General features: G+C 37.0%; 1 protein-coding gene across 7 annotated transcripts in view; it reads left to right on the top strand.

Annotated features, from left to right (window-relative positions):
- Positions 1-19,550, top strand: part of ERBIN (erbb2 interacting protein) — a 137,560-nt gene that overhangs the window by 59,504 nt on the left and 58,506 nt on the right. For all 7 annotated transcript variants that reach the window (XM_014585176.2, XM_006170924.3, XM_014585175.2 and 4 more), the window contains exons 5-9: positions 2,271-2,349; positions 3,967-4,056; positions 6,303-6,359; positions 12,589-12,652; positions 17,924-17,998. In XM_014585176.2, coding sequence (XP_014440662.1) covers positions 2,271-2,349; positions 3,967-4,056; positions 6,303-6,359; positions 12,589-12,652; positions 17,924-17,998 — 365 coding nt within the window. The remainder of the gene's footprint in view (positions 1-2,270; positions 2,350-3,966; positions 4,057-6,302; positions 6,360-12,588; positions 12,653-17,923; positions 17,999-19,550) is intronic.

Genomic DNA, 19,550 nt, shown 5'->3' on the forward strand with positions numbered 1-19,550 from the left:
CCTTCATTCTCCTCTCGGGATCTTGGGCACGCACGCACACGCGCCTGGCGTGAGTTTAAGCCACCGGGTCCGGGACTTGAACTGCGGTTGACTACGTGGGAGTCCAGCGACATAGCCATTACGCCAACTGCTGGCCCCCGATGGTTTCTTCTTTAAACTATTGTGAATAATGCTGGTTTTGTGCAAACATGTTTTTTATTGATTTAATTTTTATTTTGTGAGTGAGTTTTGCTATAGAGTGCATGCATGTGCCTGAGAGACAGAGACAGAAACTGAGAAATCACTCTTTCAGGGAGGTGTCTACACCACAGTCCCCTCTCCTCCATTCTCCTCTCGGGATTTTGAGGATGCATGCACACGTGCCTGGCTTGAGTTTTAAGCTTCTGGGTCCAGTACTCAAACCGCCATCAACTACATGGGATTCCAGCAACATAGCCATTGCCTCATCTGCTGGTCCCAAGCATAGTTTTTAATTCTCTCAAATATGTAATACTTGTTGAGATGTTTAGTCATAGAGTAATTCTGATTCTGTGTTTGACCATTTTTGTTTTTGTTTTTGTTTTTGTTTTGTAGAGAGGTTTTGGTATAGGGCACATACACTCGCTGGAGAAACAGAACAGAGAGAGACAGAAACCGAGAAATCACCCCCCCAGAGGGGATGGCCATGCCACAATCCCTTCTTCTCTTGGATATTGGGCATACATACACACATGTGCGCATGGCGTGAGTTTTAAGCCACCGGGTCCAGTACTCAAACTGCTGTCTACTACATTGGAGTCCAGTGACATAACCATTTTGCCATCTGCTTATCCCTGTGTTTGACATTTTGAAGAAATTCCAAATCATCTTCCATAGCAGCTATGTCATTTTTTATTCCTGTCTGTAATGTATGTAGTTCCCAGTTTCTCCACACTTTCACCAACACTTACTTTCACTTAGTGCATTTAGTTGTCCAATGTCTTCTGTTTTTCTATCATCCAAGTATTTTCTCTGTTTCCATGTCTTTTTTACCTTGATAGTTTTTAAGATTACTAGGCAGCTGTATAACAGAATTTTTCTTAATTTGTGTGTGTTTGATGTCTAATTATGATTAAGTTCAGGCTGTATGTTTGTGGGAGGTATATGGTGATACTGCATTGTTTCTCAGTGAATCTCAGATCAGTTGCTACATGATATTAACTGGTGATGCTAACTATGAAGCAATTTTTTAAGGTTAAAGTGGTGCCTGTCATATTTGTCCCCTATAAACTTAATTTTTTCTTTTGTAATTTATAAATTTCTTGTGGGAAGTATCTTTGAAACTGTATAAATATTCTGCTCATCATCATGCTTTTACTTATTTTAGAATCCATTGGTGAATTTTGACTGAAATCAGTGTTACTACTACAGTAGTTGTTAATTGGTGATTTTGCACCATTCATTTTTCATCACCTGCATATGTAGCATTGTTGTAAACTTCCTTATTTAGAATCATAGTTATGGGGGCCAGCAGGTGGCATAGTGGTCAAGGCCCTGGACTCCCACATGGCTGACCACGGTTCGAGTCCTCGAACTCAACGCCGGGTATGTGTGCTTATGTGCTCAAAATCCCAAGAGAAGAGTGGTGAAGAAGGGATTGTGGCATGGCCATCCCTCCTAGGGGGTGATTTTTCGCTTTCTGTCTCTGTTTCCAGCGGGCACATGCGCCCTATAGCAAAAATCTCTCTAAAAAACTAATACAAACATAGTTATGAAATTGAAAGGTTCTTTAATGATCCTGTAGTAATAATCTTGTTGGATAATTAATCATATTGACTTCAGGCATGTCCACTGCTATATGTGATGTAAATTTCCCACCTCTGCTATCTGTAGTTTTTTTTTCCACCTTTTTTAGTTTATATATATTAGAGACTCACTCAGTCTAAAGCCTTGTATTTAAAATGTAATTTTTTTTCTGTATGAGAGAATGTTAAATATTCCACATTTTGTGTCCTTATTATCACATAGAGCAAGTACTCATTTTTAGAAGAGTGAAGAGGAGGAAAGGAATATAAAACTAATCAAAGTAATTGGCAGTTATAAAGAGACAAATGATGAAAAGATGAAAGGGAAAATAGACATTGTTGAGGTGATTGCAAATGATTCACATTGATGGTGTGTGCTATGTTGATATTCCTGCTTAGTTGATTAATTATTTTTGAATTTTCAAGGTATGCATTAATCAATTATTATTGTTATTTTGACCTTGGGAATATATTCTTTTAATTTGATCATTTTTGTTTGTTTTCAAGGAATACAGGAATTTCCAGAAAATATAAAAAATTGTAAAGTTTTGACAATTGTGGAGGCCAGTGTAAACCCTATTTCCAAGTAAGTTTTTCCCAGTTAAATTAGAAGTTGTTTTTGTGAATAAAAAATTGCCAAATAGTAGTCAATTGGTTTTTTACATGTTTTAATAAAAAATTTGTATCAGTCTATATAAAATTTTACTTGTAGAGTTAAAAAGGAAACTTTCAGATAATCTTTTTTAGCCCCATATATTACAGGCATGAAATTGAGATCCAAAAGAAATAATGCAAAAATTTTCCTCCACATCTTACAGATAGTGTCAGAAGTGAGACTAGAATCCAAGTTATTTGTACAATATCAGAATGTCTTTGTCTTTGAATCAGGTGTAGGGCATATTCAAACTTTTGAAAAAATAAATTGAAAAGTCAAGAAGGCAAAATAACAAAAGAAGAAAACTACATGTTTGTTGCAACAGATACCAGAGGTTGCATATCCTTTTATGATGTTAATTGCTATAAACAGAGTTTTACCAGCACCAGAGTTGTTAAACTTCACAGGAATGGGATGATGAAGGAAAGATGAGCAGTGAAACACAGTATACCTAAGTTGAAAGTTGGAAGCCACCTTTCATATATTTTGATATTGTATTTCTAGATGAGTTTTCCCAAAATTTAGGATTGTTTCACTTGCTGTTGAAGATGGAGGTGTGAGAGGAGTAGAGGATAAATAATCTGAGTCAATCTCAGTTGTGTTTTACTGCGTAAGGATTGTTGTACCTGTTCAAATCCAGGACAAACATGTAAAGATGGTGTATACTTTTTCTTTGAAAATACTGCACTGGCATTAAGTTTTAAATCTGTAACTTGTTTCATAATCACGAAGAAATAGAAGTAAAGCTAATACCCATAGATCTTTACATGGCCTTAAAAAATATCATTTAGCTTTTTACATTATATTTCTTCTCATTTATTCATTGTGAAGTTGTACAGACTTACCTGTTTAATAGGAGCCAAATGTTGAAATTGAAAATAATCTTTCCAGTAGTTCTCAACTGAGGGCTATTTTGCTTTCAGAACTTTTGGGCATTTCTGGGGACATTTTTGATTTTCACAATGGTGAGTGTGTGAGTGTGAGAGTGTGTGTGTGTGTGTGTGTGTGTGTGTGTGTAGGGGGGCTGTCATCTGTTGGGTTGTTGGAAAAATCATGATGCATTTTTTCATGTTTTTCTATGCAAAAATGCCTCATGACTTTTTCAATGACCCAGTAGTTGGTAGAGGCTAGGGTTGCAGCTATAAACATTCTACAGTGCACAAGATGGCCTCGTCACAGTAAGGAGATATCCTGTCCAAATGTCTCTGCCAAGGCTTAGAACTCTTACCTAGTCCTTCAAATTAATGTGAGGTAAGGCTAGTTTCATTGTTAAGTCCTAAGTAATTTCTATGTTGTGGTTTCTTAGTTAACTATTTTATGTTACCGAGACAAAATACTTTCTTAGTTCCTTTTTACAAAGAGATTAAATACCAACATTAAAACGAGTAAGTTATTACAAAAGGCAAATCTTAATTTGAGGATTACTCACGAAAACAAAGAGAGGACTATTATCTGCTGAAAATTGTCTTGATTATACTGATTATTAGATTTTAAGAGACTGAAATTATATATATGGATGTGCCTAAAATTTTGGTATATTTTATATAGGCTCCCTGATGGATTTTCTCAGCTGTTAAACCTAACCCAGTTATATCTGAACGATGCTTTCCTTGAGTTCTTGCCAGCTAATTTTGGCAGGTAAATGAAAGTTTCTTCTAAAACCTTTTATTGTTAGCTCTTGTAAAGTTTATGAAACTACAACCTGCTTTGGTAATACTATTAATTACAGTTTCATAGACTCATAGACAACCTGCTTTGGTAATACTATTAATTACAGTTTCATAGACTCTTCTTTTGTAATTATTTCTAAGCATTGTGATTTTTATAGTTTCTTTAGATCTTGTTATTTTGACTTCTATTTTCATTTATAAGAGGGTGCTTGTGCTTGGTGGGGGGGAGGGGGGTGGGGAGACACTCCCAATGGGTCATGGTCACACTGGTATCCCTTTTTTCTATCTCTCCTTCTGTTGGGATTTTGGACATGTGCCTGGAATATTTTTTAAGTCATTTGCTCCATGACTCAAGCATGTGGTTGGCATGTAGGATCTAGTCATCTTAAACACCAGGCTACAGTGTTTTTTACTTTAGCTCATTATTTAACTTTGAATTTATTCTCCCAAGTAAACAAAAAGTAATGTGAGTTTAAAAGAATAAAAATAAAACTTAAATTGTTTTTTTGGGGGCAAAACAATTTTTAAAGAATTAATTTATTTAAAAAACCTCTCCAAAAAAAAAAAAAGAATTAATTAATTTAATTTTATTTATTTTTTTATTATTCATCAATTTGACCAGAGAGAGAAAGAGAGTGAAAAAGCAAGCTACCAGGTCCAGGACTGGAATCACAGTCAGCCATGTGGGAGTCCAGCACCTTAACCATCATGCCACCTGCCAGCCCCAAAACGATTTTTTTAATGGGGATAATTTCTATATACTTGAAATACTTAATGCTAGATTATTAGCATTTATCATTCTAAAATAATTTAATACTTTATCTGTCTTCCCCACTGGAATCAAAATTGTTGAGAAAAGAGAATCCGTCTTGGATCTGCCTCATAATTCTCACCCCTCCACACATAAGTTTTTAAGTAATTTTTTTTTTTTTTTGAGAGACGTTTTTTGCTATAGGGAACATGTGCTCACTGGAGAGACAGAGAGGTATAGAGAGACAGAAAGTAAGAAATCAACCCCTGGGTGATGGCCATGCTGCAATCCCTTTTCCATTCTCCTCTTGGGATCTTAAGCATGCACACATACCCACCTGGTATGAATTTTAAGCTACCAGGTCCAGAACACGAACTGAGGTCCAGTGGGTGTCCAGCAACATAACTATTATGCCATCTGCTGATGTCCTTAAGTAATATTTTAAAACAAATGAATTATTAATAGTTACTGAGTTATTGGGATCAGGAGATGGCATAATGGTTATGTTGCTGAACTCTCACGTAGTTAATTGCGGTTCGAGTCCCAGACCTGGTGGCTTAAAACTCATGCTGGGCATGTGTGCATGCATGCCCAAAATTCTGAGAAGAGATTAGAAGAGAAGGGATTATGGCATGGCCATCTCCCTTGGGGGGTGATTTCTTGCTTTCTGTCTCTCTGGTGTGTGCACATGCCCTATAGCAAAAAAATCTTTCTAAAGTGAAATGTTCATCACTGGATTTCTCTTTCTTATGTCCTCTTATACTCCCTCATTAATTTCTTCTTGGAGCTGTACTTTGAAGGTATATTGTTCCTAAATTTATGAACAATTAACATTTTTTATTTATGTATATATTTTTAAGTTTTTGCTAGAGAATGCATGTACTTGCTGTAGAGAAACAAGAGAGGGAAGATGAGAAAGCAGCCTCTAAGGGAGGATGGCCATGCCACAATCCCTTCTCTATCTCCTCTTGGGATTTTGGGCTTGTGCCTGGCTTATTTTCCAAGTTTATGGGTCTAGGATTTGGACTACAGAGCCAGCTATATGGAATCTAGCACCTTAACCACTATAACACCTCCTGGCCCAACAATTAAACATTTTTATGGTTATTTTCAGTAAAAGGCATGCAATGCTCCAGAATTGGTATTTAAGGACGCTTTGTCACTTTGAAAATGTGTAGAAGTGCTTACTCCTCCTCCCCCACTGGAATTTTAAGAATATAAATAATCTTTTCTTTTTTTCCTTTCTTTTTCCCCTGAAAGACATGGCCTTGTTCTTGTGACTCAGCCTCCCAGCTGGAACAACAGGTGTGCACCACCACACCTGGCTTGTAATTTTAAATGTACTACTCTTTGCATAAGAATTACACAGTTCATATTGGTTGCTTTAAAATTTTAGTATGCGAGATTAATTTGTTAATTAAATTCCTTATTTTTGTCATACTTGATTGTTCTTTGTTTTGCAGATTAACTAAACTCCAGATATTAGAACTTAGAGAAAACCAATTGAAAATGTTGCCTAAGTAAGTAAAGGTGCTATCCTTTTAAAGATTAAGTGTGAAATTTTAATATTTTAATGTTAAATTTTTATTATCTAAAATGTGAGTGTAGGTTGTTTCTAAAGACCAACATTTATGGTCATTGTATTTTAATTAATGGTGTTAAATATGAAAATGTTGTGCCTGTTGTTGGTGTTTAATGTGATATGATTGCATCCCTCCCTAAAATACAGTCTTTTTTTGTGACAAAAAAGTCAAAATGATAAGTATATAAAAGTCTATCTGAGTCCCAATTAGAGATCCCAGTTCACATATTACTCAAACACACTGCTGAATTCACATATTACTCAAACACATTAATGAGTTCCATTGGGTCTTTATGTGAAGCCCAGTAACTTAAAACTTAATTATTTGGCTTTCTAGTCCTTTGTAAATTAGAAATAGTGGCCCCTAATGCAGACAACATAAAGAGATGGCCACCCAGCAGCAAATAAGATAAAACCATAAAGAAAGATTTGCAAACTCAAAATGCACTGTAGTCCATTGGTATTAATTGAATAGCTGTCTTAAAACATCTTGAGTGCATTGTTGTATTGTTATAGCTGGGCAACTACAGTCCATGATTAAATCTGGCCCACTGTTTTTGTGAGTGAAAGTTCACTGGAACACATCTACATTCATTCGTACATATACTGTCTTTTGCTCTATAGTGGTAGAGTTGAATAGTTTACTAGAGACTGTATGGCCCCCAGCACCTAAAATTTTTACTCTGACCCTTCAAGAAAAATAAATTTTCCAGATCTTATTGAATCATCAAGACTTAGTTGTCACCTCTTGAGGGAAACATCTACACTTACCCTAGAGGTGTGTTAAACTTTCTATGGCATCATATTCATTTCCATTATATTTGCCACATACTTTTCAAAGTATATCTGTACAGGGGCTATTCGATGGCATGGAGGTTAAGGCACTGGATCCCACAAGCCCAGCTTTGCAGTTCAAGTCCCAGACCTGACAGCCTGAGAATCACGCCTAGTGCGTATATGTTCATGCCAAAATTCCTAGAAGAGAGTGGAGGAGAATAGACTGTGGCATGGCCATCCCTCCTGGGGAGTGACTTCCCACATTCTCTCTCCCTCTTTTCTCTCATTGGCAAGCACACACGCCCTATAGCGAAAAGAACTAAAACCAAAAAAAAGTACCCAAGTATGTATAGATTACTCTGTTTATCCTTGACCAACATGCACACATGTACACATGTGTCATTGTCTCCTCCTGTGCCCTAATGATTGTAAATTCTCAAGATACAATAAACTGACTGTTCATTACACCAGTGAATGAAGTGTTATAGTGATGGTTATGAATATAATTTAAAGTCTTTGAGACTTCACAAACTATAACGAGTCCATAATTTTTAAATATTAGAAAAGTCATATGTATTCAGGTTATGTGACTAGACTTTTTTTTTTTTTTTTTAAGCTTGTTATAGGGCATGTGCGCTCACCAGGGAGAGAGGGGGAAAGTGAGAAATCAGCCCACAGGGGTCATGGACATGCTGCAGTCTCTTTTTCTCCATTCTCTTCTTGGAATTTTGGGTGTGTGTGCGTGCGCGCGCACACACACACACACACACACACACACACACACACACACACGTGCCTGGCATGATTTTTAAGCTGCCAGGCCTGGGACTCAAACCATGATCGGCCTTGTGGGAGTCCAGCCACCACAGTCACCATGCCACCTGACTGATCTGTTAGTAGAATTTTTTTTTTTTATGACCAAAGAGTAGATCAATGGGAAGAACAATATAAATATATATATTGTTTTATTTATATATGTGTATATATATACATACACATATATTGTTTTACATGTATATACACATACATATTGTTTTATATATATGTATATATATACACACACACACACACACACACACACACACATAGAGTATGTATGTATATTTATATAAATAAATAAAATTTAATACCACTTAAATACTGGAGTACACAGGACCAAGACCAAGAATACAAATTAAATTCTTCCTGTGATATAGGAAGAGGAAAAGGTAAAAAGAGTTAAATACAAATAAATTTTGCATGTAGACTACAGGAAATTTGAGGGATACTCTTTCTGTCTTCTTTTTGAAGTTGGAAGCTGGATCTTATTCTGATGCAGTTATATTTCTGAAGCTTTTGAAATGTATGAGCAGAATCTAAGGTGCCAGTGTTAGCTGGAGGTGGAGACACTTTCTTAATACTATATTTCTTCTTTTTTATTATATACTTTTATCATTCACATTTTTCTAAATCTTTTTAAAACTTAACTTTTCTAGGACATTGTCTAGAATTGAACTTTTCTGATGTGCTGCTGTTCTTTTAGAACCCTCTTCTAAAACATATGCTTTATTTTTTAAAATTATCCCATTGATACTGTGTATTCAGTTGCTGCATGTGAATTTTTGTTACCTTGTCATAACAGCATTGAAGCAAGATTATGTTTTATACTTTCAGTCATCCCTCTTCCTTAAAGTCCTCTCCACTTTTCTCAAATCTCCACCTGATGTAGTGGTGAATATATGATTTTATATGTTTGGAAACATGTATATTACTCATATATAAAGAAAACTAGAACTTCTTAATGATGTTTACACAGTATGGTTTTTCAAAGCGTGTGTGCAATGTGTGATAATCAAGGACATTACTGTATGCATCATTTTCTTTCTTTTTCTTTTTCTTAGAGAGGTTTTTACTGTAGGGCGCGTGCACTCGCCAGAAAGACAGAGAGAGACAGAGAGACTGAGAGACAGAAGGCGAAAAATCACCCCCCAGGGATGATGGCCATGCTGCAATCCCCCCTCCTCCATTCTCTCGGGATCTTGGGCGCGTGCGCGCGCGCGCGCGCGCGTTCACACACACACCCACACACAGACACAAACACACCCACACAGTTGACCAGAGAGGGACAGAGAGAGAGAAGGAAAGTGAGAAAGCAAGCTACCAGCTCTGGAACTCGGACCATAGTTGGTCATGTGTGAATCCAGTGCCCTTAACCACCACCACGCCACCTGCCGGCCCCGCCTTTATTTATTTATTTTTTAAAGAGAGATTTTTTTTCCTATAGGGCATTGCATGCACTCATTGGAGAGACAGACAGAAAATGAGAAATCATGCCCCCCCCCAGGAGATGGCCACACTGCAATCCCTTCTCCAGTCTCTTCTCGGAATTTGGGGCATGCATACACATGGCGCCCGGCTTGAGTTTCAAGCCGCCGTGTCCAGGACTTGAACCGCCGTTGGCCATGTGGGAGTCCAGTGAAGTAACCACTGCACCATTTGCTGGTCCCATTTTCAACAGAATACTTTACATTCTATTTTTTTCTTTTTCTTTTTTTTTTTTTTTGAGAGGTTTTTGCTATAGGGCACGTGCGCTCGCCAGACAGAGAGAGAGAGAGAAAGCAAGAAATCACCCCTCAGGGGGGTTGGCCACGCCACAATCCCTTCTCCTCCATTCTCCTCTCTGGATCTTGGGCATGCATGCACAAGTGTCCAGCGTGAGTTTTAAGCCACCGGGTCCAGGACTTGAACTGTGGTCGACTACGTGGGAGTCCAGCGACATAGCTATTACGCTAACTGTTGGTCCCTGAGAATACTTTACATTCTCGAGTCCGTTAATTTTTTCTTCTCTGAGCCCCTCCCACCCACCTCTATTGTTGACTCTCTCACCCTCTGCTATTGACTCCCTCCCATACAGTCTCTGGTATCTACACTTGCCCTCTCTACTATTACATCTTCAAATATTTTAATTTCTGTTCTAGAGTGTAGGCATTTGGTATATATTGAATTGGGACAATACAGTGTTTGTCTTTCATAGTCTGACTCTTCATTTAGCACTAAAGCTTCTATAGTCATCCACTCTGTTTCAAATATCAGGGTCTCAGGGACAGCAGGTGGTGTGGTGTTTGAGGCACTGGACTCCCATGTGGCTGAGCATGGTTCAAAGTCCCAGACCTGGTGACTTGCTTTCTCACTTTCTCTTTGGTAAGCATATGTGCCCCACAGTGTATTAAAAATAAATAATAATAAATTTAAAAATGAGATCTTATGGAAAAAAATCAAGGTCTTATTCTTTTTGTTTTTAAAGAGATTTTTTGCTATAGGGTATGTGTGCTTACCAAAGAAACACAGAAAGCAAGAAATCACCCCTTATGGAGGATGGCCACACTACAGTCCCTTCTTCATTTTCTCGCAATTTTGGGCATGCACACACACATGCCCAGCATGAGGTTTAAGCTGCTAAGTCGAGAACTTGAACTGTGGTCGGCCATTTGGGAGTCCAGCAACATAACCATTATGCCATCTGCTAGCCCTCAGGGTCTCATTCTTTTCTTTTCCTTTTTTTTTTTTTTTTAAAGAATTATTTATTTAATTCCATTTGTCATTATTATTTTTTAAATTTGATCAGACAGAAACAGAGAGAGAGAGAGGGAAAGCAAGAAAGCAAGCCTCCAGTTCTGGGACTTGAACAGTGGTTGGCCATGTGGGAGTCCAGAGCCTTTATCCACCATACCATCTGCTGGCCCCTAGGGTCTCATTCTTTGTGGCTAAGAATTGGGTCATTGAGAAAGTCATGGCACAATTCTGCATAGGAAAAACAAAACAGAAAAGTACATCATGACTTTACTGATAACATACTAGTATTCCATAGTGTACATGTGCCACATTTTTTTTCAATGCAATCTTCAGTTCTTGGGCACTTAGGTTGAGTCCTTTGATTTATTTATTGGTTTTTCTGGATGAAGACAAGAGTAAGGGAAGTAAGGGTACTGTAGCTGAGAATAGGCATCATGAAATCTGTGTTAAAACCACTCTGAGAAAAAATAATATTCTGAGATTATAAAAGGAGTGGTGGTAGAATAGCATATTTAGGGGCCAGCCGGTGGCATGATGGTTAAGGCCCTGGACTCCCACATAGCTGGCCAGTTTGAGTCCTGGACCTGCCGGCATGCTTTCTCACTTTCCTTTTCTCTCTCTCTGTCTCTGGTCAAATTTAAAAAAGATTAGTAATATTAAAGAAAATTAAATAAATAATTCTTCTGAAAGAAAGACTAGCATATTTAAAATGGGTATTGGGGAAAATTAGCTGCTTCTAATTTAGGCCAACAGTATATTATCATTATAATTATGTGTTCCTTTATTCTTTCTCTGAAAAATCTGAAGAAATGCATTAACTTAATTTTATTTTGCAGTTGGGTCATTGGAAAAGTCATGCATTTTTGCATAGAAATACATAGAAAAATGTGTCATGACTTCTCTGATGACCCAATAATTACTCATTTTTATTTGTTAAACTTTGCAGGAAAAAAAGAAGTAGTTTGTGTTCTTGCACCATAATTTAGGGTGCAGTTGGGTTTTAAATGATCATTTTTGAAGTATTAGCATGGTAATGTAATATACTAGTGAGATGATGGTAATAAGTGTATTTTGCCATATCCTGTGCAATCATTAATGTAGAGATTTTATCTGATTAGTTGGCAGCATCTTGATGCATTACATAATAGGTTTTTCTTCTTTTTAAAAGAATTCTTTATTTATTTATTTTTAATTTGACCAAAGAGAGACAGAATGAGAGAACTTGTGCATGCGTGTGCGAGAGAGAAGGGGGAGGGGATGTGAGAAAGCAAGCCTTCAGGTCTGGGATTTAAACCATAGTTGGCCATGTGGGAGTCCGCACTTCAGCCATTACACCACCTGCCGGCCCCAAATGATAGATTTTTCTCATAAGAAAGAAATTATTGTGAAAACTAATTTTCAGGGTTATAAGCATCTTGAAGTTTTACAAGTTTTGATAAGTAGTTTTTGTAATTGAGGTAGTAATTACTATGTATCTACCAGACAGTCTAATTTATTAGCTGATTTATAATATATAAAAATTTATTCTGTGAAAAAGTAGAAACCTATTATTTATATTCTGGCCTGTAGGTTTAAATTTATTGCAATCACTGCTTAATAATAGAAATGAGAAGACTTGTGAGAAGCCAGAATTAGAGAATAATTGATAACAATCTTTTATCTAGAAATTAAATATAATTTTTCTTAGAAAATGAACATTTTTACCTTGTCAGCATGTGAAGAAAGCTTATATTTACCTTATTATGTACTGTATGAGTATTGTAAACTATGAAAAGTGAAAGCTTCCATGTAATTGATATTTTTATATGATTGATTCTTTATTAAATCATTGTGAATAGAACCATGAATAGACTGACCCAACTGGAAAGATTGGATTTGGGAAGTAATGAATTCACAGAAGTGGTAAGTTCTTACAAATCTCACTTTAAGTTTTATATTTGATCAAGAACAAATTGTGAAAATTAAATTATTTTAAATATTGAATAAAGGTAGACATTTTGAGGTATAAAAGTTATTTTTGTTTTGTTCTATTTTTATTATGCTTGAAGATACTAGAAGGAGAGACAGAGAGAATGGGGCCAGGTTACACTGCAGTTCAGTTCTTCATCTTGTCACCACTTGGATCCTGTGCCCTTGGTGTGTAAGCTGCTTTGTCCGGAACTAAAACCCGAGTCAACCACATGGGATCAAATTTCCTCTCTGTTGTGCTATAGGGCCAACAAAAAGTTCTTAGTTAGAACTTTCTAGTCAAGTAGAAGGATTAGCCAGACAGGTAAAAGGCTTAGGCAGACAGACAGAAAAATCTGACATAAAACAGGATAAAATGTAAGATTGATAAAAGATCTGTGAAAAAGATCCTAAACAATTTTAGAATAGGAAGCAGAAACTGAGAGATGTAAGTGAAAAACATCAGTCTAGAATGCAACAGGTAAAGTAGTTCTGGGTTCAGAATAACACTCTGGTGTTTTAATTACGATCTTGTACAGTGAAAAGATAGTTCTCTACAATTTTACTTAATAGCTAAAGGGAAACTTACTGAGTGAAAAAAACTTATGAGAAGTCTTTTCAAACTTTTGATTTGGTAATCAGATCTCTCAATTGTGTTTGTGCTTTGTATGCTAAGTACACTATGATACTGGGTCTAAAAAGAAAGGGATGTGCAAGCAGTTTTTGGTCTTCCGTTCATTTTCCAACTCAGAAAATAAGCTATATGTTCTTTCGAAGAGGAGATTATCAAGCTGAACATTATCATTCAAATTTTAAAATTATGTTTATGAGTTTATTGTGGTAGCTTTCAGGTGACAGTCTTAAGGACAAGAATTTCACCTGAGTGTCTGTTATAGTGTTACCCTGTGGGTATTGTGCATCTTGTAGTGTACATTGCAGGGGACATTGGTGGAGACCATGGTCGTTTGGGGTATTTCATATTTTCTCTAAAATACTATTTTTATATTCTTTATTATGTTCTAGTTGAAAATGGTTTCTGATATATTTGTTGTTCAGAGAGTTTTTACTCCTTATGAAAAATATACATGCTCTACTTCCTAAGTTGTCTTACCTGTTGTACCCTTTGTCAACATTTGCTCCGTATGTATTAATATGTTAATATGTTATTAATATGTTTGCATATTAACTATTAGAAAATTCTCAATAATGGTTCATTTTATGAATCCAGCTACCTTTCAGGATCATCATTAATTTTTATCACCATTTTAGTCCTTCAGTGTTACATTTTTTTTATTAGGTTGTCAGGAAAAGTCATGACATAATTTCCTGTTTTTTAATGTAAAAATATGTCATCACTTTTCAGACAACCCAGTAAAGTAAGTTTATTTCTTCCATAAGCTAGAGAGACAGAAATACCAATAAACATCCTGGATGGGATCTTGACAATGCAGTCCACCCAGCCCCAACCAACCCCAAATCATGGGCACATGTGTGTCCACCTTGCTCAAGGAGGTCTCCAGACACAAACCCAGAACATTCTCATCTGGGTCAGCCTCACAGAGCATTGTGTTTTACCACTGCACCACCATCTGGTCTCAATCTTACACGTTTTTAAAACTTTGCCAGAGGGCGTGTGTTGTGAGAGAGAGAGAGAGAGAGCACTCCCCTTTTAAAATTTTGGCCATGCATACAAATGTGCTCATGTGTTTTAGCAAGCTGCTGTGTGGGACTTGAATTATGCAGTCAACCATGTGGGATCCAGCCACCCCAACCACCATGATAATGGCGGGTCTAAATGATAGAATTTTCTTTTCTTTTTCTTCTACGTATTATTTTAATTTACTTTAGGGCACATGTGCTCACCTGAGAGAGAGAGAGAGAGACAAAGATAGAGAGAGAACGCAAGCTGCCTTGAACAGTGGTAGGCCATGTAGGAGTCCAGCGCCTTAACCACCATGCTACCTGCTGGCACTAATAATAAAATGTTCTTGTCATGAAGTTATGCCTTTGTTTACCTTTTCCTTATTATTGGGATGTATATTGCCATTTTTTCCCACTCTATTAATGATAGTAGGAAATATATTTTTGATATTTCCAAAGATTTGGAAGGCTGTATCTTTTAGTTGAGAGTGTTTTTTTGTTGTTGTATGCGTCCAAGCAGTGTATCCTATTTTTATTTTGTTATTAATTGTGTAAACATTTGACCCTCTTGGGTAATCCAAAGTGTAAATGAGTTTTATATAAGCTGCTTTTATAAAATGTGTATCTGCAGTTTTCCCTTTAATAACATTATTGTATTGTATCATTGTATTGTAACATTATTGTGTTGTATCGTTGGAAAAGTCATGATGCATTTTTGCATAGAAAACATAAAAAATATGTCATGACTTTTCTGACCACCCAGTAGTAACTGTAATGTAGTGGAAAGGCTCACGTCCTGGCTCTGCTTTTTCTTTCCTTCTTTTTTCTCTTCTCTTTAACCTATTGAAGCTAGAGGTTAACCATGAGTTTTATATCCAAAATGTGTTCTCTCTTTTGGAGTATCAATAAAATCGTTGGCAGAGTGACTCCTGTAAGCTGCTTTGTCCGGAACTAAAACCCGAGTCAACCACATGGGATCAAATTTCCTCTCTGTTGTGCTATAGGGCCAACAAAAAGTTCTTAGTTAGAACTTTCTAGTCAAGTAGAAGGATTAGCCAGACAGGTAAAAGGCTTAGGCAGACAGACAGAAAAATCTGACATAAAACAGGATAAAATGTAAGATTGATAAAAGATCTGTGAAAAAGATCCTAAACAATTTTAGAATAGGAAGCAGAAACTGAGAGATGTAAGTGAAAAACATCAGTCTAGAATGCAACAGGTAAAGTAGTTCTGGGTTCAGAATAACACTCTGGTGTTTTAATTACGATCTTGTACAGTGAAAAGATAGTTCTCTACAATTTTACTTAATAGCTAAAGGGAAACTTACTGAGTGAAAAAAACTTATGAGAAGTCTTTTCAAACTTTTGATTTGGTAATCAGATCTCTCAATTGTGTTTGTGCTTTGTATGCTAAGTACACTATGATACTGGGTCTAAAAAGAAAGGGATGTGCAAGCAGTTTTTGGTCTTCCGTTCATTTTCCAACTCAGAAAATAAGCTATATGTTCTTTCGAAGAGGAGATTATCAAGCTGAACATTATCATTCAAATTTTAAAATTATGTTTATGAGTTTATTGTGGTAGCTTTCAGGTGACAGTCTTAAGGACAAGAATTTCACCTGAGTGTCTGTTATAGTGTTACCCTGTGGGTATTGTGCATCTTGTAGTGTACATTGCAGGGGACATTGGTGGAGACCATGGTCGTTTGGGGTATTTCATATTTTCTCTAAAATACTATTTTTATATTCTTTATTATGTTCTAGTTGAAAATGGTTTCTGATATATTTGTTGTTCAGAGAGTTTTTACTCCTTATGAAAAATATACATGCTCTACTTCCTAAGTTGTCTTACCTGTTGTACCCTTTGTCAACATTTGCTCCGTATGTATTAATATGTTAATATGTTATTAATATGTTTGCATATTAACTATTAGAAAATTCTCAATAATGGTTCATTTTATGAATCCAGCTACCTTTCAGGATCATCATTAATTTTTATCACCATTTTAGTCCTTCAGTGTTACATTTTTTTTATTAGGTTGTCAGGAAAAGTCATGACATAATTTCCTGTTTTTTAATGTAAAAATATGTCATCACTTTTCAGACAACCCAGTAAAGTAAGTTTATTTCTTCCATAAGCTAGAGAGACAGAAATACCAATAAACATCCTGGATGGGATCTTGACAATGCAGTCCACCCAGCCCCAACCAACCCCAAATCATGGGCACATGTGTGTCCACCTTGCTCAAGGAGGTCTCCAGACACAAACCCAGAACATTCTCATCTGGGTCAGCCTCACAGAGCATTGTGTTTTACCACTGCACCACCATCTGGTCTCAATCTTACACGTTTTTAAAACTTTGCCAGAGGGCGTGTGTTGTGAGAGAGAGAGAGAGAGAGCACTCCCCTTTTAAAATTTTGGCCATGCATACAAATGTGCTCATGTGTTTTAGCAAGCTGCTGTGTGGGACTTGAATTATGCAGTCAACCATGTGGGATCCAGCCACCCCAACCACCATGATAATGGCGGGTCTAAATGATAGAATTTTCTTTTCTTTTTCTTCTACGTATTATTTTAATTTACTTTAGGGCACATGTGCTCACCTGAGAGAGAGAGAGAGAGACAAAGATAGAGAGAGAACGCAAGCTGCCTTGAACAGTGGTAGGCCATGTAGGAGTCCAGCGCCTTAACCACCATGCTACCTGCTGGCACTAATAATAAAATGTTCTTGTCATGAAGTTATGCCTTTGTTTACCTTTTCCTTATTATTGGGATGTATATTGCCATTTTTTCCCACTCTATTAATGATAGTAGGAAATATATTTTTGATATTTCCAAAGATTTGGAAGGCTGTATCTTTTAGTTGAGAGTGTTTTTTTGTTGTTGTATGCGTCCAAGCAGTGTATCCTATTTTTATTTTGTTATTAATTGTGTAAACATTTGACCCTCTTGGGTAATCCAAAGTGTAAATGAGTTTTATATAAGCTGCTTTTATAAAATGTGTATCTGCAGTTTTCCCTTTAATAACATTATTGTATTGTATCATTGTATTGTAACATTATTGTGTTGTATCGTTGGAAAAGTCATGATGCATTTTTGCATAGAAAACATAAAAAATATGTCATGACTTTTCTGACCACCCAGTAGTAACTGTAATGTAGTGGAAAGGCTCACGTCCTGGCTCTGCTTTTTCTTTCCTTCTTTTTTCTCTTCTCTTTAACCTATTGAAGCTAGAGGTTATCATTAGAAATTCCCATGGCTGCTTTTTTTTTTTTTTTTTGGAGAGGTTTTTGCTTTAGGGCCAGAAAGACAGAGACAGAGAGACAGAAAGCAAGAAATCACCCCCTGAGGGGATGGCTACACTGCAGTCCCTTCTCCTCTAGTCTCCTCTTGGGATCTTGGGCATGCATGCACATGCGCGGCGTGAGTTATTTAAGCCACTGGGTCCAGGACTTAAACCTTGGTCGACTACATGGGAGTCCAGCAACATAGCCATTACGCTAACTGCTGGTCCCCCCATGGCTTCTTTTACTAGATAAAGACATTAATGTAAATTAATTGGATTTCTCACCTTCCTATCTAAACAGCCTGAAGTGCTTGAGCAACTAAGTGGATTGAAAGAATTTTGGATGGATGGTAATAGACTGACTTTTATTCCAGGGGTATGTATGTGAAATTTTAAATGACTTAATTTCTTGTTGTCTCTCTTTTGCAGTTTTGTGAATTGTGCTTTTAAAAATTATTTTAAACCTTGTTTTGTTTTGTTTTGCTAGCGAGCACACTAGAGAGACAGGGAGGGAGAGGAGAAAGCATCCTCAAAGGAAATGGTCATGCAGTAATACCTTCTCCATCTCTCCCTTCTTTTGCAATTTTGGGCACACAGGCATGCATGCTCAGTGTGTTTCTCAAACTGCTGAATTTTGACTCAAACTGTGTTTTTGACCATGTGGGATCTGATAACCTTAACCACTAGGCATTGGAGCCAGACCTTGAATTACTTGTAGTTAGTGTGTGTGTCTGGGAGGGAAGGATTATTTCATTCCTTAAACAGAAGGAAACACCCCTGCCCCTCTATTTTTTTTTTTTTTAACAATGAGCACATTCTTGTTTAAAATCTGAAAATACTCATAATAAAACTTTGGTAGAAAAATTTTTTTCTTTTTATGAGAGCGTAAGAAGTAAGTTTTTGATTTTTGTTTTGTATTGTTTTTGTTTTGTTTTGGTTTGGTTTGGTTTGATTTGGTTTGGTTTTGTTTCTTGTGACAAGGTCTTGCTTGCTGTTGCAGTCCTTTGGCTCTGCTTCACTGCTAACTAGGACTACAGACATGTGCCAGTGTGCTTGTCCTGTTCAGATTGGTTCAGGACTCAAATCCAAGCCACCCAGCCTTTTGCTTCATTGCCCCACTGAAAGCAGGATGGGTCATTGGCAGCTCTGCTGGAGCCACCCGCGAAAATTTGGCCAGGGCTCTCGCTCTTGCCACTTGTGCTCATACCAGCATGGCCTGATCCGGAAATACAGCCTCAGTGTGTGCTGTCAGTGTTTCTGTCAGTACATGAAGAACATAGGCTTCATCAAGTTGGACTAAATGATCTTCCTTGAATGGATTGTCCAAGATATCCATCCAGTGAAAGAAATCATGCTGGCTATTTGTATACAAAACAGGCCCCAGCCCTGTGCAGTAGTGCTCTACTGCTTCGACCACCACAACTGTACGAGAATAGTCTCTTCTTAATAGAGAGCTTATCCTTTCCAGTGGTAACAACTGAATTTATATCATAATTCAGTTTGCCCAGAGAATTCTTTTTTCTTTAAAGAGATTTTTGCTATAGGGCACATGTGCTTGCCAGAGACAGAAAGCAGGAAATCGCCCCCCAGGGGAATGGCCACACCGCAGTTCCTTCTCCTCCATACTTTTCTCAGGATCTTGGGCATGAGTTTTAAGTCACCATGTCCGGGACTTGAACCGTGGTTGACTATGCGGGAGAGTCCAGTGACGTAACCATTATGCCATCTGCTGGTCCCACCCAGACAATTATTAAACTATAATATTTCCATGAACTCTGTCTCTTGGAGGTTAGACAGCTGAGTTCCCCTAAAAAATATTTGTTCTTTATCACTCTGCTGAGCTAAAGTTAATAGGAGTTCTTATTCTTATTGAAAACATTTATAATGGTATTTTAAAAACAATTCGTGAGTCCTCGTTCTTGTATTAA

Source organism: Tupaia chinensis, unplaced genomic scaffold, assembly GCF_000334495.1.
Source record: "Tupaia chinensis unplaced genomic scaffold, TupChi_1.0 Scaffold149178_1, whole genome shotgun sequence".
In the NCBI taxonomy this organism is placed as follows: domain Eukaryota; kingdom Metazoa; phylum Chordata; class Mammalia; order Scandentia; family Tupaiidae; genus Tupaia; species Tupaia belangeri.